The sequence below is a fragment of the Candoia aspera genome, chromosome 1 (assembly GCF_035149785.1).
Source record: "Candoia aspera isolate rCanAsp1 chromosome 1, rCanAsp1.hap2, whole genome shotgun sequence".
In the NCBI taxonomy this organism is placed as follows: Eukaryota; Metazoa; Chordata; class Lepidosauria; order Squamata; family Boidae; genus Candoia; species Candoia aspera.
The window spans coordinates 314,243,119-314,266,211 of record NC_086153.1 but is presented as its reverse complement, the minus strand read 5'-3'; the positions used below and the strand labels follow the sequence as shown (position 1 = coordinate 314,266,211).

At 42.9% G+C, this 23,093-nt stretch overlaps 1 protein-coding gene across 1 annotated transcript in view; it reads right to left on the bottom strand.

Moving 5' to 3' along the window:
- Positions 1-2,571: 2,571 nt before the first annotated feature.
- TRMT61A (tRNA methyltransferase 61A) overlaps positions 2,572-23,093 on the bottom strand; it is a 57,879-nt gene continuing 37,357 nt past the window's right edge. Inside the window, exon 4 of the mRNA XM_063290373.1 lies at positions 2,572-4,495. Within this exon, the coding sequence (XP_063146443.1) occupies positions 4,167-4,495 (329 nt within the window). The 3' untranslated portion in view covers positions 2,572-4,166. The remainder of the gene's footprint in view (positions 4,496-23,093) is intronic.

Here is a 23,093-nt window from a genome sequence, read left to right as displayed (position 1 = left end):
AAATATTATGAAGTACTGTATAAAAAAACTGCAGAAGTCAAGATATTAAGTTACAGCATTCCTACACTTTATTAAGGTGGTTACCTAATTGAGAGAGATAAGATTCATCCGTTAAAACTTATACTTGACAAATTCATGGTGATATCTGGTAATTTTCAAGATGCTTACAGTTGATTTTTTATGATATGCACTAGCATCTTCCCAGGTGTCAGTGTCAGAACGATTGGTCTGTAGTTCCCTAAAAATATTTCCCGTGATGGGAGGAGATGGGCGGGGACAAATCAATCAATCAATCAATTAAATAAATAAATACATTTCCCCCCTTTTTGAAGATGAAGTTTGCCTTCTTCCAACTTATCTAGCAATTCACCCACTCTCCTGGATTTCTCAAAGATGATACATAAAGATTTGGCTAGACTACAGCAGGTGGGAAGTGTATACAACTAGTCTGTGTTCCAGTTGGGTGAATGACCTAAAGGTATGTAATACACTTCTTACAGGAAACCAAGCAGGTTGCCTAGATGGAAGATCGCCTAAAAAAAGCATTTATATTCTTCTTGTAGGAAAAGCAGGATATGATGTGTGATTAGCTGGTGCTTCCAACTTCTTGGAAGATCAGTTCACAGTGTAAGTTCACAATGCAGCCAAGGTCTGAGGGGTACCTAATACTACAGAACTGATTGGGCTGAAGCCCAAGAAACATCTCAGTGGAAGGAACCATTACACTTTCTATGCAAGATTATCTGAGAAAAGAAACATCCTGAATGTATAATACCAATCCACATACCTTTCTATCTGTTTCCTGGTGAACTTATGGCGTAACAAGAGAATATGAAAATTAAATGATAGCAGTAGACAAGTGTGCTGGGAAAACTTGCAATACTGTACTTTTTATTTAGTAAAATTGTATTTTGCCTTTTCTTCATTCAAGGTAGCTTAGATGGGATCACATTCATTTACCTCCACAACTACAACTTTGGGTGGGCTGAGAGAGTGACCAGCCTAAAGTCACCAGTATGTTTCCACGGCTGAGATGGACTTGAATTGGGCTGCAATGTCTTAGCAACCTCTGTTCCACACAAGCCTTTTTTTCCTAGGAACTACCTACAGGACTATCGCGGCTTTCACCAGTTTTAGGGACATTAGTACCTCTGTCACATCAAGTGTTAAAATATTTTAACTTTCATGTCATATTGCCCAGTTGATTGTGTTGAATATTTTCTTGCCCATTTTTGTGTATGTGTTTAGGAGTGGATGTTGCCTTTTTTTTCTTTTTCTGTTTTTGAAGCACACCTCTTTTTCCCTTGGAAATGGATATTTTGCTGTTATTTACAATTTGTCATTTGGTAGTACATAAATGACCTGACCTTGGAAGCTGTGAAGGGTCAGTCTTGGTTAATACTTGGATGGGAAACAACCTGAAATCCAAGTTGTTGGCTAGACCAGGAAGTAAAAGAATCCCAGAACATAACAAAGACAAATAATTTCTGCCTCACTGCCAAGAAAGTAGTTGCTAAGAGCTAAGCTCAACTCAAGGGAGACTTTTCTTAGCGCCCCCCCTCCCCCGGCAATCTATTTGTAGTGCTACCCATGAGAGTATCTCCAATTTTGAAATGGGCTCAAAAGCCCAAATATGTGGTAAACTTTCCATTCACAGAAAGCTACTTTGAGTTTTGGAAAGTTAGCTAAAGGTGTCCTAAACAAAAACAAAGCAGCTGTGGGAGCAAATGGTCTAATATCATGGAGTATGAAGTATGCCCCATTCATACTTCCATTTCCCTATTTGTCCTTTATTTTTTTCCAAATAAAACAAACATTGTGTTAAGTGCTAAAGGATGACACACCCAGGATCCCTATACTCCACTTCTGCAATCGATTCCATCTCAGTAATCAGATTCCATCCTCAAGTGCAAGGTGCTCCAAGGAAGAACATGTAGCATTAGTTGAGGTGTTAACAGGCTGAGTGGGCTCTTCCTCCCACTTCTAATTCAGCTGGCCTTGCCTTTACACAGGTGTGAGCCTTCTCTTCCTTTACAGGCAAGCCCTTGTGCTACCCTATTTATGATGCAACAGCTTTTATCCTACTTTGCCACAAAAGTATTTTGTTGCAGCATGCAGTAAAGATTTTCACCACTCCTGAGGAGAAAAGCTGCAGTTATAGGCCACTTATGTAACAGCCTCCGCTTAGACGATTTGCTTTCCTGATTTTTAATCTGCTCGGCCGTCCTTTAAGTCTTATCTTTGCTACCGTCACTGGTGGAACCGTCGTTAAACTGTTACAGATTAGCACCAGAGCCGCAACCTGCTCAAGGATTCATCATGTTTTTTTCTTGTCAAGAAAAGGGCAAAACCAAATTCATATTTCAGGCAGATACATTAAACAGCCTGTACCTGGAGCAGATATACCTTGCACACTTCATTTTATCAACTGTCTAGGGAGATAAAACTCCCCAATGCAAGAAAGTACCAAAAAGAATTTAATCTTAAAAGGTTTGTGGTGATAGATAAAATTAAGTCTTACATATAAGATCAAAGACAACATTTAATGGCAGGGAGTATGAGATGAAACTATTTCAGACATAGCCATTTATTGATGACTACAGAGATTTGTATTTGTATTTAGAATTTACCCACACAATGAGTAGATGAAGAAACGCAAATGTTCCTGCACAGTATTGTTGCAGGCAGAAAGCAGCAACTGTATTCAGTCATGATACCCTGCGCCTGTGGTTTCCAACGATAGAGAACCCTTTGACTACCTTGTCTTCAGCAAATGTGTTGAATTCTACTGATAGGAAAAAGCTGTGGCTGTGCTCTCTTATGGAAAGTATGTCTAAAGATAAGCCTTAAGTGACTTACTCCAAGAGGTAGCCCCAATGATTTATACTGGCATGTTCCAAACCATATAGCTGGAGAATGACAACCTGAAACAAAGCACTCCAGGCTTACAAAGGATGTCAATAGGATTCTTCAGCCTTGACTTTGACATGATGGCACTCAATACACATGGAGACTGGGTTCCCACAGCTAGGATAAGCCAGATTATAGCTTCTTGAACAAATCATAATGGCTTGGGCTCATGTACTGTGTTAAATCAGAGACAGACAAACCACTCAATCCCTGGATGGATTGAGCCACAGTGTTGCTTCACTCTAAAGGGCTTCTCTATTCATTCCAATGGAAGGACACACATCTGCAAATGTGAAATAGTGTGTCCGAATGATATCCACCCAGTGAAGCAAATGAGGAAACTGACTGCACTCATGAGCTGTGTGTGCACATGTAGGTATAAAAGTATATCCTATATCTAGAGAATGTCCCCATTCATTTGAATCACATGTAATACCTGTTGCTTGGCAAATTCTACCTTTATAGCAATTTCAGCATATTTCTATACAGAAAGACTCTAATGAATCCATGCTTTATTCAAAGCTCCTGTTCTTCACTAGTGAGTGGCAAAGCCAGCACCTTCACGTATCAGGACTGTACTGCACTGGATTCAAAGGTCAACGGGTACTTTGGAGTGCAGGGGGTGCACACGTTGCAGCCCCTTCAATAATTACTGAAAGCAGCTTCGTCTTTCCACAGGGTTGGGCTCAAATGCAGAAGCAGTTGTGTGTTCCCAGAAAAATATGCATTTGGTTTAGGGAACTGCCGACAAGAGCTTGGTGTATGTCCCTGTGCACTCTAAAGCACTTTTTGGATATGAATAAAAAATAAGTTTACTTGGCATGATGTAGTTTCTAACAGCCTTAGTTGAAAGCCACATTAGGCCTCTCTCATATTCTTCTTTTTTAAAAAAATTAATACAATATATTTCTAAAGCAAATATTCAGGTGTGAAAAAAAATCCTCATGGCATACCCTCTTAGAGGGAAAAAATGTCAGAAAGCAAAACAAAGCTACACACACACTGTATATATTCATATTCATATTCCTGTTACTTTTACTTTGTACCTATAAGCTGATAATCCATCTTCCTACCTGACGACTAGCCAAGCACTGTTTCAGAACAGCAGCATATTGCCAAGGCAGCTCTGGTTAGTGTTCCTGTGTAGCTATTTAAACAAAATATCAATCTGACTATATATGGAATCGCCCAGGAAGCAAAGAGCTGGGAAAGCTACATTCAGAGGGCAGGCAGCAGAAAACCTCTCTAGCCTGTATTTAAAATAGGTTTTTAGTAGCAAAGGTCAAGTAGCCAGTGTGACCCACCATTTCCTTAAGTGGCACACCGCTCTTGAATTGGATAGTTTCCTGCTGAAGACTTGGATGCAAGGCATCTTCATTTGATAGGTTGCCTCCATCAACCCCAGTGTTGGAATTATCCTCAGCTGCTTTCCCAAAATCAGGGATTGGCAAACTAATTGTTCGAACATTGTACACTCTGAGCAGGATCTCCGAAGTACTAATTTCAGTAAAGCCATGTTCCTCCAAAGCTAAGCAGGTCCTTTGAACTTGTTCGATGCAGGGGGAAAAGGAGCAGATGCGTCCACCTACAACAGAGAAAGGAAGATTGTGAATGGAAAACCAGCAGGTTCAAGAGCCTCATCCCAGTCTGAGTTTCTAGTAATGCTATTTAAAGTGCAATTCTGTGAACCGTTTATTTCCAGAGGAGATTCACTAAAGCCAGTGGGATCACTCTTCTGAAGTAAATTATATAATGACTGTAGTTTTAATTGCTGGTTTATATAAAAGGGGAATGGGAACCTTGAATCTTACACATTGCAGATGGTGGCAGGGGAACTCATATGAATCCTACAATTCCATGCATGGAAAAACTTCAACAGAATCAGGAATATGCAGAATTTAAATATTTATTTTAGACTGCAAGTCTACACCATTGATCTGGCAGTAGGCTCTGCTGAACTTAAGGGTGCTTGCTTTTGAATAGGTATGTGTAGGACTCAACCATCAATATATTTCTCCATCAGCTCTACTTCTTCTGCACCTGATTGCCATATATAGACAAAACTGGAACAGTCTGAACCTTATTCTTATACCTTGTCCTTGATTTCTGCTCCACTTCTTAAATTCTTCACACAGAAGTTAGCAGCTCAGTAAAGAGGCAGTGACTTTCTCACAATGCCCTTCTTGTTTTTCTGAGCAGCTCCTAATATCAGGTTTGAATAAACAGTGTCGATATATTTAAACATATGAAAACCTTTCCCGCTGGGTAAATTGTCTGGAGCCAGAGGAAGATGTTAAATTTCGCTCCCTGTTCACAGAGCTTATCAACAGCAGCACCTCTTCAACTATCCTCTCCAACCCAACAAAATGTTCAGTTGAATTTCCATCAATCTGGTATGGCATTTTTGTTTCTCCTTTGCAGGGAACAGCACTGCATAACTTTCTTTGCCTTTGTGCAAATCCTGACACTTCACTCTCCTTTATGGATTTGTCAAAACTGCCCGTTTTATTAACAGTGCATATATTTGGTATTAAATAAAAAAAATCTCCTTCAAGTCACGTGTAACTCCTACTGACTTCATGGACAGGACCATGTAGTTTTCTTGGCAACAATCCAGATGTGGTTTGCTACTGCTGTTTGCAGGACGTTTCTTTGACTTCCCAGCCTAGTTTACAGTCCTGGGATTTTTTTGGTGTGTGTGTGTGTGTGTGTGTCTCCTACCCAGCATTACTAACTCTATTTTATTTTTCATAACCAGCCAAGATCAGCTAAGTGTTGCCCCCAAGCTAGATGTTCAATCAAGCCAATATGTGAGCCTATAATCACATCAGAAGAAAGCACATTTATACAAGAAATATACAAAATTCTTTTCTGGAACTAAAAAAAAAACGATTTAAAGTTGACATGGGTCTGCATGTGTGTGGCTGGATTCAGGAAGTAGCTTCTATCTCTTTGAGGAAGAGTATGTTGCCCCACCTTTCTTGAATGAGGTGGTAGTGCATACTCTGTTGAAGATCCAGCCATATTGGATAACTTCTGCCCTGGAAGCTGGTGAAGCTGATAATCCTAGAAGTGGATTATATGGATCCTTTCTAGTCAATATTCAGGCCTGGACACATGACTGAAACACTTATCTTTTATCAGGACTTGGATAGAGAAAGTGTACCCCTCCTGGTCCCATTAGCAGGGTTCAATATTATTGATCTGGTGTCCTTCCAACCACCTGCAAGGGCTGGGGCACTGTTATGTAGTGGCTCCATGGTGTTCTGCTCCTACCTGAATGGCTGGCAGTTATAGCGTGTAATGGGCAGAAGGAGTAACCTTGAGGAACAGGAGGAAGAGCTGCAACCAAGACAACAGTCAGATAAAAGAAATCTGAGCCCTGGGCAGAAATGTAATTTGAGAAAGCATCTCAGACATGACCCTCCCTAATTCTCATGAAGATAAAGGGAAGGAGGGGGAAAGCACATTCAGACTTGCAAGATTCTGTTACTATAACCTTATAATAAAAATGGTATTAGCTTACAAGTCTTTGTTTCCAAGTTTGATCTACCTTGGAGGGCTGACATACTGGGAGAGCAGTTAGCATCTGTGGTTGTTCCAGTGTGGAGTACCCTAGGGTTTGGTCCTTTCCCCAGTATTATTCAACATCTATATGAAGCTACTGGGAGAGGTAATTGATGATACTTGATTATACACTGCCAACCCAGGCTCAGCTGGAAATTCTGTGGAGATGTCTGGGAAGTGTAAGGGCCTAGATATAAAGAAACAAGCTCTAGCAAGGTGGAATTACTGTTTGTCCATAAACATCTTGGCTTTCTGGAACTATCAGTTCCAATGGTTGTTCTAAACACAGTTATGCCCCCCTGAAGGAACAGGTACATGACTTGGGACTCATGTCTCCTGGCTGAACTGCAGCAGGAGGTAATGGTTGTAGGGCCTCTGCTTAGTTTTGGCTAGCATGCCAGTTACCACCCTACTTGTTCAGTTGTAGAGTTCAGTACTTTTGGGGAATCATTCTGAGCCTGAGGCAATAAAAATTTGGGTATAAAAAAGAACCTGCAACAAGCAGGAAATAAAATCTCATCAATAAGGAAAATAACATTCTCTGTGACATCTAAAAGACTACTCTAAGAAACTTTTGTGGACTACATTTTACTTCACTAGATATAACCCCCAAGCACATTAAAAATCGGAGGAAAGTCGAGATCCTGAAGAAAAGGCAGGATCTAAATCTAATAAACAAAGAAACTGGCTGCCCTTGGCTGCTGGAGGGAACAGCTCAGAAAGAAACAAAAAGACCAGAACACATCCCCCCCAGCAGCCAACACCCAGATAAGCAGGGATTAACCCCAGACAAACAAACAAGCAGAAAACAATACCCTAATCGAGGAACTACCAAGGAGAAAACAACACCCCCACCAACACTGGCAGGGCAAGTCACTGCATATAAACAGGGAGCAAACCCCACACTCACTCGCACTGATGATGCCACTTAGTCGTGTAATGAAACATCTGCAAGCAAACAACCAAGCTCAGAGAGCACCAAGGACTCTGCAGATTACTCTGCAATTTAACTGTCTGCATTAAAGTCAAAGATGGAGAACTGTGGCAATTTAAGAGAATGGTACGTATATACAGAATAATCTCCTGTCCTTAGATAGTGAACTCAGGAGACTTCACAGGTCACATCTCTCTGACCCTATCAAGCTGAAAAGAGATGGCAGCTGAAAATCCTTCCAAGGTTAACAGATCAAACAGACCAAACAGAAGGCTGGCACAAATATTGTTGAGCCAGACCTACTTACAGAGAGTCTGTTTATCATTGTAATCGTCCAGAGCTTTTAAGCAAGAAGAGGCTTGCTTGTAAGTAACTCAGCTTTCCCTGAAACTCTCTCAGTTTATCCCAATGTCACCTCTGCAGCTGGGAATAGCGTGCTGCAGATTTACTCAGAAAAGGCAGGGACTGTGTGAACCTGCTTATGATGTAGTATCTCTGTAATAGAGGCCTTCTGACATAAAATAGGTTTTAATGGGGGAGGGGGAACTGAAAGGAAAGGAAAAATAACAGCTGGACTGGTGTAAATTGTTTTGCTGATCTTCCCTGAATTCCTTCCCATCTCTCTGCTTTGCTGCTGAATCCTCTAATGAAGCAAAATCCCTTACAAAAGACTGTTATGTAATCCAAGATAATAATGCAACCTGCCTGCTAAAAATAAAGCATAATAGAGGTAATGGTTTATATCTAATTCCTTCTTTTTTTTAAAAAAAAGGGAAGAGAAAGAGAAGCTCTGCATCGAAAAATGCCACAGAAAGCATACATCCTGCAGAATGATTCACAAGTTAGGCAGATTAAGAAAGCACATTTTGGGACCCACAATTTTGAATCCTCTCTACAAAAAAAATTACATGAGAATGACAATATGAGAGCACAGGTCGAAAAATTTCTGGCTGCTGTATTAGCTTGGTGTTCTCTAATCTACTGCACTTCAGATGCCTTGGAATTATAATTTACAGAATTCCTAGGCAGTCCATTAGCTGCAGTTCTGCCAAACTGGGGAAGGCTGTTGTATATACAGTAAGTCAGGAAAAATGTTTATGTGTGGCATTGTATTTGTGCTTAAATGTATAGCAATAACTTTTTTCTTTTTAAAAAATTGCATCCATAACTTAGAAGCCTCACATTTAATTAATTTCTCTGCTTCAGGATTCTGTAACTCATTCTTCTGAGTATGCCAAACATGTCTTATGGAACAGCATGGACAAAAATACTACTTTTATATCTTGGTCCTCAAGTCAAGGGTTATACATATATATTTTCTGAGACTGCACTATCATTAACATTGATGAAACAATTGGTGAATTTTTAACCACCCTTCCCTTCTCTAAGAAACCCAAAAACTACTTCCTCTTCCACAATCCTTTGAAGTGGATTAGACTGAAAGATGGGCCACTGTCCCAAGGTCATCTGGTGAACATCGTAACTAAATGGGGATCTGACTCAAGTCTCCTGTGGTAGTCTAGTAGTCTACCTATATACAATTCAAAATGCACCAGCTGCTTCTTTAAAATGTACTTGAAATTAATTTTTATAAAATATCAACAGTTCCAACAAACCTTACCAGCTGTGGTATAACAAGCACAATGTGCCCAAAGATACCCTGACACTATGCCCCTCCCCAGAAGGTTGCCTAATTCTGTATATAAAATACAGCAGGTTATGCAATGTCTTTAATGTCTACTCACAGATGCAATCAAGATGTACCCTGTTCTTACTTTTCCCTCTCTCTGTTTAAGCAAAGAGACTGAAATTTAAAGAAAGGCATCCTCAAGGGACAAAGACTTCTTGGTTCTACCAGGAAAAGGTACTAGAAAACCAAGATTGTTAAATGGATTGTCAGTAAAAGACAATGGATGTCTGAGAAAGATTATGGAATTCAGCCCTGTACGTTGAGTTGTCACTGAATAACTAAATCCACTGCTGCTAATTTGGTTATAAATGGTTCTATTTATGGGATGCTTAGGTCTGCCAAAAAATTAAAACGAACAGTAACATGGCAGCTGGATGTTTACTCATCTTTTATCATGTGTCTTTAGAACCAGTGATGCCTTTTTTCCCCCTTAAATGCTAAAAAGCAACAAATTCCCATCACCTTCATCCTCTGCTCTGATTCACTGTAGAGGCTGCTGGTTAAATTTTTTTATCCGGAAAATAGGATGCATGTCACTGACTGCAGTCAATAAAATCACTGAACATCTGGAACGGATATTTCTTGCCAGCCCAAATTGTTTGCACTTCTGCAGTGCCCAACGCATTTCTAAAGCAGCACAGAAGGTGGGGGATCTAATTAACAAATCACAGCTAACAAATATATTCCGGAGATTTGCCGCAAACTGAAGGCAGTTGTTGCTTTTAAAGCAGAAGCCGTAAAAAGCAAGGGGGAGGGGAGACAGAGATGCTCTAATTATCGGCATTTATGGAAGGGAGGAAAGCATTGTGAAATGTCACCTCACAATAAAGGCTTTGTGCTCAGAGAAAGCACTGGGGAGACATGAGAGCAACTTGCAATTGTTTCCAACAGGCTTTTAAAGCATTTTGTGCTCAATGGTTTGCCCCAGAATGTGATACATTAATGGAAATAAAATGGTGTCTGGTGATATAAGTTATGCTCTAGATAAGGAAAAGATAGACATTTCCAATCTTTCAAAACAAAGAAAAACACCCATCAGCAGTTGAGATGCTCTTCCTAGGCTAGGCCACACAAATAATCTGTATCACCACAGGCTTTTTTTAAAAAAAATTGTTTGGTGATGCTACAAAGCCATGTATGTCACTTTAGCTGCTCTAGATTTTCCAGCTGGGAACTGGTTTGTTAACACTACTAAGAAATCTCTAAAAAAGATCCCTAGTTTTCATTTCTGAATCACACGCCACAGAGCTCCCAAGTGGAAATTTTAGAGTAACTGAGTTTACACATATATTGTTATTAACAAAGAAGTAGAATGGATATACTGTAGTCAAATACTGGCTGTCAGCATTACAAAGATGCTTCAGGCACATTTTGGTGCAGTTTCACATTAAAATTTAAAACATGCTTAAAGCTTTATGAATTCAATTATTTGTCATTTATTATTAATAACAATGACAACCACAGTATCACTGAATGTTCTTCAATTATATTTCCAAATAATTCTCAACATTATATTACATATCTGTACCTTACAAGGTGATAACAGAATCATAAAAGTGGAGGGCACCTTTCATTCCATCTAGAACAACACTAGTTCATGTCGAAAATTAAGAATTCAAGCACCCCAAAGATGGCTAGCCAAGCTTTTCTTTAAGATCCTGTAATGATTGCCCTAGCCCCAAATACTCAGACTCACAAGAGGCTGCTAAATGAAATCTGATTTATTAGAGTACTAAAGACAAATACAGAGAAAGCTGAGAATGAGCAAAAGCGCGCCAAATACAAACTTAAACCCTTGGTGCAAACGTATCCCGCCTCCCTCGTAACAGCCCCGCCCGGCACAGGTGCTAGCAAACGTCAGAGTTGCTAGCCTGGGAAAGTAACCTTGAGCGCAGTAGATAATACAAATACATTCCAAAGCAAAGCCAAAAGATAACCGTTCCCATCCTCCCCAGAAAGATGAAACACGCATCCAATTAATGACATGCGAAACGTTACGATGCATCAAAGACATTGAAACGGCGAACATGACATACCGCCTCCCTAGAAATACACTTAGGGACCCGGTTTTGTGGGATAAGCAGAGTGGAAGCGGCCCACCAAAACAGGGGAAGCTACATCTGGTGCAGCGACCCACTCTGGATGAGGGAAATGTTTCCACCGAACTAAATATTGCAAAGTATTGCGAAGGCGTCTAGAGTCCAGAATTTCTTTAACTTCGAAGTGCTGCTGACCATCAATCATGATGGGGGTGGGAGGTGGAGGTTGACGATGCCAGCGGTCAGAAGGAATAGTCGGTTTGAGTAAGCTGCAATGAAAAACAGGGTGTAAGCGTTTAAGGTTATGAGGCAAGTCAAGTTTAAAAGTCACAGGGTTAATCTGAGCGATAATCGGGAAAGGACCCACAAACTTAGGCGCAAGTTTCTTAGAAGGTTGTGATGACTTGATAAACTTGGTAGAAAGGTACACCGAGTCCCCAACTTGGAATGCAGGTTGGGGGGCCCGCTTCCGATCAGCATACAATTTATAATCCGCTTGAGCATCAGCCAATGCCTTTTGAATCATTGGCCAGGAGTCAGCCAGTTGTGTTGTCCAATCATCTGGAGTGACTGCAGCTGTTGGAGGTTGCGGTAGATCAGAGATAGGTACAAAGTCTTTACCCTGAGCTACCCGAAATGGGGTTTGGCCAGTGCTTTGATGCACTGCATTGTTGTAAGCCACTTCAGCAAACGGTAGGAGGTCTACCCAATTGTCCTGCTGATAATTCACAAAAGCTCGAAGGTACTGCTCTAAAGTAGAGTTAACCGCCTCAGTGGCCCCGTCCGTCTGAGGATGCCAAGCCGTGGACAGGGCTTGCTTCGTGCCTAACAGCTTGAGAAACGCCCGCCAAAATTGCGAGGTAAATTGTGTACCTCTGTCCGAAATCAAGCGGGAGGGACATCCGTGTAACCTGTACACGTGTACAAGGAATAGGCGAGCCAATTGACGTGCCGACGGAATGGACACGCAAGGGATGAAGTGAGCCTGTTTGGAGAAATAGTCTTTGACCACCCAAATGACCGTTTTGCGTTGGCTGGGCGGTAGCTCGACAATAAAGTCCATGGAGATTTCCTCCCAAGGGGAAGAAGGGGCTGCCACTGGTTGCAGCAGTCCTTGGGGCTTGCCCGCCTTGCGCTTGGACATTGCACAAACAGTGCAGGAGGCAATGTAGTCTTTAACATCTTTACGTAATGTGGGCCACCAGAATTGCCTCCGAACGAGGTGCAAGGTTTTTACAAACCCGAAATGACCTGCGAGTTTGTCATCGTGTGAACGTAGTAACACATCTTTTCTGAGGCTTTCAGGAACGTAGAGGCGGTCGGATTTCCAAGCGAAGCCTCTGTCAAAAGTAACATTGTCTTTATTCGCAAGCAACCAAGTATCCGTTTTTAGTTCTTTGAGAAACTTTTGTTGCAACTGGGAGGGAATTGACAAAGCACTTGGCTGAACAGCGCTTGTGGTGGGCGGCTGCTGCGCGCGCGTTTGGCTTCGCGTCACAGCCTGCATGCCCAATTGGGGCGCCGTCCATAGGGTGCTTACCACATCTGGCGCTGCCCCAGAGTCCTGAGGTTGCCTTGACAAGGCATCAGCCAAGAAGTTCTTTTTCCCTGGAATAAATTTGAACTGAAAATGGAATCGATTGAAAAATTGAGCCCAACGAACCTGTTTGGGGCTCAGTTTTCGAGGGGTACTAAGAGCTTCCAAGTTTTTATGGTCAGTCCATACTTCAAAGGGATGATTTGCCCCTTCCAACAGATGCCGCCAAGCTTCCAATGCAGCTTTTACGGCAAATGCCTCCTTCTCCCAAACATGCCAACGCCTCTCAGTCTCGGAAAATTTGCGGGATAAGTAGGCACAGGGCTTGAGGCATCCTGCCTCGTCCTTTTGCATCAACAATGCCCCAATAGAATAATCGGAGGCATCTGCCTGTACAACAAATGGCTTTGAGGGATCAGGATGCTGTAAAATGGGCTCCTTGACGAAGGCTGCTTTCAGCTGCTCAAACGCCGTCTGACAAGCAGGCGTCCACCTCAACAGCGCTCCGGGATTCTTGACTCTCCTAGTATCTCCCACCCCTTTGGTTCGCAGCAGCTCAGTTAGGGGCAAGGCAATCTCAGCGAACCCCCTTATGAACAATCTGTAGTAGTTGCTGAACCCCAGGAAACTTTGAAGTTGCCTGCGGGTGCGGGGACTCTCCCAGTCCATGATAGCCTGCACCTTGGCAGGGTCCATTTCTATGCCTTTAGCTGAAATCCTATACCCCAAGTAGTCAATTTGGGTCTGATGAAAGGCACATTTCGACAGCTTGGCATACAATTCAGCAGATCTGAGTTTACACAATACTTGCTTTACCAGAGCTACATGCTCTTTCATGGTTTCAGTATAAATCAACACATCATCCAAATACACTAGTACACCTTTGAACAGATGTTCATGCAAAACTTCATTGATTAATTGCATAAATACCCCAGGGGCCCCAGCCAACCCAAACGGCAACACCTTATACTGGAAAGCTCCCAACGGACAATTGAATGCAGTTTTCCACTCATCCCCCTGCTTGATTCGTACACGATAGTAGGCTTCTCTTAAATCAAGCTTAGAGAAGATCTTTCCCTTAGCCAGATGTGACAACATGTCCTTTATCAATGGCAAGGGATATTTGTTGGAAATTGAGACGGCATTTAATCCGCGGAAATCCGTACAAAGTCTCAATGTCCCGTCCTTTTTTGGGCGAAAAAGAACCGGCGCCCCCACGGGTGAATTCGCCGGCTCAATAAATCCGCGCGCCAGATTTTTGTCTACAAATTCCCTCAACAGAGTCAGTTCCTTCTGCGTCATGGAATAAATTTTTGGTTTAGGCAATTGGGTGTTGGGCAACAGTTCTATGGCACAGTCCGTCTTTCGATGGGGGGGCAACTGATCAGCTTCCTTTTCACCGAATACATCAGCAAACATCCAGTATTCGGCCGGCAAGCCTTCCAGAGGAGAGGCCGGGTAAGGCGGAGTCGCAGCTGCCGCAACCCCCACCATCTCCTCTGGGGCACCCTTCCCCTCTGCCGCTTGATAAAACCCATCCCTAAACGTGATAGTTCGGTAGACCCAGTTTATTTGGGGGTTTTGCTGCACCAACCAGGGTACCCCCAACACCACCAATGGTCCCCCAACAGGAGCCACGACAAAAGACAACCCTTCTTGGTGACTGCCCAGTTGCAAGGCTACACGCCCTGTAAAATGGGTGACCGGTTTGCCCCCTGCCACGGACCCATCCAATTGAGTAAAAGCGATGGGTCGCTGTAAAGGGAACGTGGGGAGCTCCAAAGCCGCCACCACGTCGGGGTGCATAAGACACCGGGAACACCCCGAATCAATCATGGCCCATACTTCCACAGTCTTGGATTGGGAGCCCAATTTCAATTTCACCATGAGTATGCGGTAAGTGCCACTCACCGATGGAGGCTCGCGCCCGTCCTCTACCACCTGCCCAGCGGCGCCCTTTAGAGCAGGTGGCTGGCGTTTCCCGCCGGCTGCGGGATTTCGGTCTCCCCCTCAATTTCGTAGAACATCACATCGTCTCCCTCGGTTTCAGCCACCGCAGCTTTCTGTTTCCTCGGCAATGCAGGGGACTTTGCTGGCGGTTTTCCGGGCCGTTCCTCTACCTTCGCCTTCGGGCATGCTGCCACTCGATGCCCCTCCTTACCACATCTCAGACACAAGCCTTTTGCGTACCGCTTCTCCCGCTCCTCGTCCCAGGGTCGTTGTCCCGGTTTCCCCCCGGTGGTCGATGGGCGGCTGGGCTTCACCTCCCGCCCCGACTTGGCGGTCTTCCGCTGGGCAAAGATCTCCTGGGCATGTTCAGCCCTCCCCGCCAGCAGGATCCACTCATACAGCGTGTATGGGTCGTCCCTCCCCAGGGACCAGCGTAGCACTTCTGTATTCAAGCCATCCTTGAAGAGCTCGATAATAGTTGCTTGGGACCAGTCATCCACCTTCCCAGCTAGCGCTTTAAACTCCAGCGCATAATCGGCCACTGATCTGAACCCCTGCTTGAGTTCCTTCAGGGCTCGCTTTGCTCTCTCCTTCGCTAAGGGGTCCTCGAAGTGTTGCTTCAACGCCCCGAGGAACTCCTCGAGACTTTCCAGTTCAGGCGCCTCCGACTGGCACATCTGGACATACCAGTCTGCCGCCCTCCCCTTCAGTTTGGTGGCAATGGTGATGATCCTTGCCTTTTCCGATTGGAAAAACGCCCCCCATTCTTCCATATAGGCTTTCGCGTTCGTCAGGAAGAACGAGAGTTTGGTCGGGTCCCCATCAAACTTGACAGGGAAGTCTCGCATGCCGCCTCCCGCCGCGCTGCGCCCCACCACCGGTGCTGCCGCGGCTTGTGTTTCCCTGGCTCGGGGCGGCACGGGGCCCCGGGGCGATCGCCCTGGCGATGCTGCGATTTCCATCTGGACCGACTGGTCCCCTTCGCGCCTCCGCACCACCCGTCGCCGTTCCGGGGACAGCCCCTGGGAAGAGGGGGTTGAATGCCTCTGGCTTGATTCTTCCCGGACCTCTCGCAGCGAGGTCACCTCCAAGCTCAGCTGTTTCAATATAGCCTCCAACGAATCCATTTTGGACTCCAACACTCGGATCCGATCCGGAGTGGGTGAGCCCTCCGTTGGCTGCACCTGCACCACGTTGGGGGATAATGGGTATCTCTGCCTCCAGGAGGGACCCCCCGCTGCCGTGGCATCTCCTTGGGTCTCATCCCAGGTGAGTAGCTCGCCCGGAGAATTTACGGTGGTCTCTGGGGCCGTTTTCAGCCCCCCGGCTTCACTCTCCGACTCGGAGCTCGCCTCCTCTCGGATGGCTGACAGCTCCCCACCTTGGGACAGTCGGCCGGACTGCCTCACGGTCGAGTCCGGTTCCCCTTCCTCCATCATCATGATGTCGGGTTCAGTCATCGCGGGCTCTCTCCCTCACAGGGTTAGACGCTTGTCTTTCCTGGACAGGGGCCAGCGGAGTTAGGAACTTAGATTCTCAGCTTTATGTAATGATTGCCCTAGCCCCAAATACTCAGACTCACAAGAGGCTGCTAAATGAAATCTGATTTATTAGAGTACTAAAGACAAATACAGAGAAAGCTGAGAATGAGCAAAAGCGCGCCAAATACAAACTTAAACCCTTGGTGCAAACGTATCCCGCCTCCCTCGTAACAGCCCCGCCCGGCACAGGTGCTAGCAAACGTCAGAGTCGCTAGCCTGGGAAAGTAACCTTGAGCGCAGTAGATAATACAAATACATTCCAAAGCAAAGCCAAAAGATAACCGTTCCCATCCTCCCCAGAAAGATGAAACACGCATCCAATTAATGACATGCGAAACGTTACGATGCATCAAAGACATTGAAACGGCGAACATGACAGATCCCAAACAAGTGAGAACCCACCATCCCTCTGGTTAATTAATTTAAATCCTGAACCATTCTAATCAATAAAAAGTCTCTCCAAAATTCTACTGAAATTTATCTTCCTCTAAGTCTTAAAACGTATCATCTGGAACAGAAACAAAAACAAATGTTTGCTCTGTGTTATGTGTAAGCCCTCAAGTTATTTGAATAGGAGGGCTATAAGCAAAAACAGTAAGAAATGTGGGGTATATGTCTACGTGTTGTTTAAAGGAAAACTTTCCTTTAACATTTTCAGGGCAGTCAAGGAAAATTTCTGTCCTTGAGAACGTTGGTGTACAGTTCCTGCAAGACTAATTTCCACAACAGAGATTCCCCAAGGAATCCTATCACAGGAACAGCCGCCTAATGAGAGCAATGTGTGCTGTGTGAATGCCAATCTACCTCCTCCTCAAGTGGCTCCTTCAAGTGTTTTCTTCCTGTCTTTCCAAAAAGCTACCACCACACAATTTGTTTAATGAGATCTGTATGTCAGCCCAAGTTGATATAGTAATTATCCCAGATTAGTCCTGCTCACATTGGGAAGCTGCGTGAGCCTTTTGATCTGAGGGAGCTGCCTCAACAAATAAATGCTCTATCTAAAACTGTTGTGATGGAAGGACAGGAAAAACAGTGAGAGAGTCTGAGGAAATTCTTCCATCCCACATCCATTCAATGCAGGGGGCAAATGATTTTGATGGAAATGACTAAGATGTCAAACTGCCTGTTCCTTCGGCTGGAGAAAGAGGTTAGGCAGAAGGCCAGCAGGCACTATGATTCTGAGATTGCGCAGATCAAAGTGGAGCTCAGGGTGGAGAAATGAGAAGGTGGAGAAAGAGGAAGCAGCACAAGAAAAACATTAAGCATTTGGAAAGCCTGCTTTACACGAAAACTGCATCAGAGTCTCTTGATAATTCATGCATTCCCATAAGCTCATTGTTCCTTTCACAAAGCACAGAGAATGCTGTTTTGAATTGATGTGGGTGTCCTATTGTACTACCAACAGTTTTGCTTCAAAATTTCTACCACAAGAAAAAAACCTGGACCTCCGAAAAGATTTGCCATTTCATGTTTAATAAGAAATTAATTAATGTAGTTTTAAAAATCACCCTTTTCTACTTCATTTTTCATTGCTTGTAGGTCTGGGGTTTATTCTGCTTTCCAGTTTTTCAGAAACTCACAGCCTAGAATGGAGTATGGCTAAACATGTACCTGGTAGGCCGGAAAGAAAGGAACACATACAGTACAACCTATTTGACTTTTGGATGTGTTCAGACAGAAATGTCGCTGTTTCTTGAAGTTGTATTAAGCATTCAAGGAGGAACAATAAACACATATCTAGGATCATCCATATATCCTATACAAGGCCTAGGACCCTATTTCAAGAATATGAGCCTCATGGGCAATGCTCCAGGAGATCATCCACCCATCTCACCCATCAAACTATTTTCAACAGTGGCCTTCAGCATCTCTCAGGCTTGTTTTGTGTGGTGGTTATCCATTGTCTAAACCTTTGGTGCCAAAGAGGGTTTTTCTCCTATGAATTTTATAATTGGCAAATGGAACTCACAGAAAATCATCAGCTTCAAGAGTCTGAAAGTATGCAGTAGTTTATTTCCCAAAGAAAGCTAAGATTTTTATTAAGGATTGCATGCTGAAAAATAAGAGTATCCCAACAGATATCGAAATGGGTATTGCCTTCAGTGGACAAATAGATCTTTCCATTCCAAGTAAATTTCTTGGTGAGAGCTACAAGCAGCAACTTCTCAACTTTAATCCCTGTTATCTCTGAGACAGGCTGGGAAATATCCATGCTAGGGAACCACTGCCTGTTGGTATGGAGCAGGGATAAGGACTTGCCACATTTCAAATGGGTTGAACTTCAGTTCCCATCAGATACAGCCAGCAAAGTAAGAAATTGTGGAAGCTGTGGTGCAAAGACCTGGAAAGTTGCCTGCCCTTTGTGAGTAGGCAAAAATGAGTTAGAAGCCACTTAGAATGAACTGTACCTATGACATGGCATATGGCAGTTTCCCATGTGTTTTAGATTTTACTCTTCATACTAACTTTCCCAAATATTAGACTGGGCATCCCTCTGGATTTTCATCAGGGAATTCAGTATGTTCCAAAATGTCATTGCAGCATCACAACCACAGCAGTAAATTACTAGGATCTCAATGTGGGGATGGTGGTGGGAAGCACTGATGGTTTGTGGGAGTGAGGTACCAGCATCCGACAACATCCTATCGGCATTTGCTCAATGCTTAGAGCAGATTAAAAATATTGCCTTGGCAAAGAAAGGACAGAATGTCCTTTAAGTGAGAAAGCATGTGGGCAAATTGACATTTTGCTGACGAGGAAAACAAGAGGATTCAGCTCCCAGAGGAAACTCTGTGTGTGTGTGTGTGTGTATATATGTATACACATGCTCTTGATTCATTACAATATGCATTCATGCATATGTATGATACAGATGTGTACATGTGATTTTAAAAAATCATATTATCAACCAGGTTGCTATGGTTAATATTTCCAATATTAAATACAATGGACAGGGTTAGCTTTTCTGGAGGAAATTAGAAACAAACAGTAGATCACTCTTCCTTTTACACAAGCAAGATTTCCCTAAAGAAAAAGTATGCAAGATAGTGTTCAGGTCAGTGGTGACTGGTACAACATTGCTTTTATAATTATTTGTCCTTTAACAAAGTAAAACGAGCTTCTAATATTCACAGCTCTGTTGCATACACCTGGGTAGTATTTCCATGGGTATATACTGTATGCATTACACTGGGAAGATGCTAGTAATTCTTAGCTTAAATCCCTGTCCCTTTGGAAGTAGTGTTCTAAGCATTTTCTGGGAGAGAGAAAGGGTTTATGAAGTTTGCCACATACATTCAGCTAATGGGGAGATCTCACATTTGTACAATTCCCCTTCTTTCTAGGGCCGCTCAGTCTTGGCTATCTGTTTATTTGTCTCTTCCGCTTTGTCCTCTGCTTCCCTTCTCAGTGCAAAGCAACTGTTAATTATTCAAGAGTGTTAATGCTGCAGTCAGAACATTATGCAGATTAAAATTTGCATAGCTTATTCTAAGCAGAACACCTAGATTCTTCAGTACAGAAGAAGCCTGATCTGATATTAATTTGTCAAGAAAAGCCAGCATGCTGGCTGCGGAATTCTGGGAGTTGAAGCTCACACATCTTAAGGTTGCCAAATCTGAAAACCACTGTTATAGAGCAAGGCATCTCAGATGCTTCGCTCAAACCGTAGCCTCCAGGAACTTGATGCATCCTGGGGCTGCTAGTCTTTGCCTGGAAGATCACCTTGAAAACTCATGTAAAGCACCTCAAGTTCCTCATGAAAAAATGCAGGATAGAAAGCAATTATGTTCATTAGTAAATGGGGAAAAAAAATCCAGGCTCTACGAACAAGAAAATAAACAGTGACGGATAACTGTTTCCTTGAAGACAATGCAACATTCCCTACAACAGATCTGCCTGACAATATCTGAAGGTACAGTCGCATCTTATGTGGGATGATAGCCAGGTCCAAGAGATCTGGACAGAACAATGTGCAGAAGGGCATCTTAAGAGACAATAAGGAAAGGAAAGTCTGTTACTAGGCAGTCACAATTCTAACCAAAACTTCTAGAGTAAAGCTGACCAGGATTTTATTCCATGTCCCAGAGCGAGTCACAGAGCACAGTGCCCCAATTGTGTGCTCTTCAGAACTGTAGCACTTCAATTCCTTTAACCCACCCAGCTGGACTTTGACCTCACTGGCAGGGGAAGAGGGGTATGGAATTTGAAGTCCAAGGCTTTGAAGGGCACCAGGTAGGGAAGGTAGGCATGCAGGGTGTTCACCACAGAAAGCCAATTATCTTGAATGCTACAGAGAGAATCATGGTGGGTGATGGTATTCACATTTTAACAAAAGTTCAGTCTTTCTGTCATTGTAATTTTTTCAAGCCTGTGGAATTGCTGTTTTTTTTACTGCTATACTGAGAACCCAAGTGCAAGATGCAGCTCAGGAAGGAAAGTACTGAAGTTGTCCCTGAGCTTTTCAGGAATTTGTGTGATGATTGCCTACAATTTGTTTCAGTCCCAAAACACACAAACCCTTTCCCAGGTTCATCTATTCCTGTTCTCCCCCTAAACAGCTACCAGAAGTCACTGAGGATGGATAGACTTATTCAGAAAAAACATGTGCTACAGTCCTCTTCTACTTCAGACTGCAGCTGAGAGGATTGATCTTTCAATCTTTTTGGGTTGTTCTACAAAAGCATGTCAGAGCCTGGCTAATACAGAATTCTGACAGATGAGGGCTATAGTATACTTCCATGGACTGAATAAAAACCAATGGTACATCCAACTTATTATATATCAGCAGACAGATCTGAGTCAAAAATCCATCTCTGTACTGGAAATGCTTGGAGATATTTAACACATATGGAGTTAGGCAAAACACATATTCTATTACTGAGCTGCAATCCTTTCCTACTGTATTAATTGTTACTGACAGTATGTTTCTAAGAGAGTAATATTATTGGTCTACTCTACAAAGTTCTTGTAAATTCTCCTGAGATAGTGTGAAATCTTATCAATAATAAATCATTAAATATTATTAATAAAATGGTATAACCCCAGATGCATGCATATACCCCTCCCCCAGATTATTTGGAGTAGTCCTGCATTTAATACAAGTTCAGAATAGAACTCGAAGCTCCACCTACTAGATACAACAAAGCTCACTATTGTTTTTCCCCTGAACAAAAAGGCCCTTGATCTCCTCTGGGATCATCAATGATCATGCACTTCAATTCAACATCCCATTCATTTGTTGGGAACATTAGTGAATCAGAAACTGAAATGAATCCAGGGTTGTCATTCATGAAACATATATGTAGTCCTTACAGCAAGAAATCTCCATGACAATTCAGCCAAATATTGAGCTTATATTTTTTACATACAGTTGAGCTTCTGCTACTAAATGTACATTGATAACCTAAAGAAGTTTTTCTAACATTGAGTTGAAATCAAAGTCAAGCACTAGGTACTGTAATGATTGTAGTGAAAAATATTTATCAGCAGATGCTAAAAAAAGGATGAAGGATAGAGAGAGCTTGTTTAAGTTCAGCAAGGAAGCAAAATCTGCAGTGCAGCATCTTTGGGATCTTCCAGAATTCCAAAAATGAAGAGCACTGTTGGCAGAAAATAAGGACCTACAAAAAAGGCACAGCAAGCATTATTTTTAATTCTTCCAGCTCTTTGCAATATAATAGGTTGGGAGGGAGGTCAAAGCATTCTGAAGATAGGAATAGCAGCAAAAGATGTAAGCTTAACAGACCATTAACCCTCAGCCTATTAAAATAATGAGCAGAGCTATTCAGAGATCAGGACTGAGTCATAGCAGTGGAGGAAAATGCACCCGTTCTCTTTACCTCCTTGTTAAGGATTTGTGGAATGTGTAAAATAAAAATTAACATCCTCTGTCAGATAGGATGGCATACTATAGATCATATATAACTTTCAGCTTAGAGCAGCATTCTCCAACTTCTTCCTCTCTAGGTTAGAGGTGGATAGATAAGAACATGACTTGGAATTTACTTTTTAAAACCCATCTACACTGCAGAAGCACAGAAAGCATCTAACTTTGGAAATGCTCAGCAAGATCTGCTGAATTATTCAGCCTATAATACTTCAACACAGTACAATTTGCTAATCTAAGAAATCAGTTAAGTCTTATGTCCATTAGCATGAAACAGAAGGATACTGGAGGGTTATTTTGATGATCCAGTCTGTGCAAACAAATTATTTGCCCAAGATGCAATAGGAATTGGATGACATCTCCAGCTGCCAACAGAATCCACTTAAGACACACTCCCAGCAACCTCAATGATGTGATCCCATGGACTGGTGGTCATAAAGCTTGAGTCTCTCCCATATAATTGGCACTCTCCATTGGAAGGTGGATTAAAGGAAAAGAGCCCTCCCCTCTACAATACCACTATTAACATGTGTGTTCTTGCAGTAGAGCTTGAATTATAGGGAAGAAGAAGACATAACCCTTCCTACAATTTTGCTGCTTGAGGCAAAGGATAAGATACCCCCCACCTCCATTACAAAATTTGGCTGGATTGACTTCTATACGAGCAGTGAATCAGTGTCCTCTACCTCACTGGAATGCAGAAGCCCAGTTTAAGAGGTGCAAGACAAACTGTAAGGCACATACCTTTGCCCTCCAATTCCTTGCCAGTGCTACTCCAAGCCCCTTGAGGCAACTGCTTCACTCTGCCTAATGATACGTGACAGTATTTTGGGGGAGGTGACTCTTAATTAAGTTCATAAGCCTCACCCCAACCACCTCAGTGTTTAATAAAAGTAAGTTTCTTCCCTGTCTTCTAAAAACAATTGATAAACATAGACTTTCCTCATCAATATCTGTTGATCACTGTGAAAAGAGAATTGTGGATTAGAAAGACTCTTGACCTGATCCAACAGAATTCTCAATTGGCAAGATATCCAC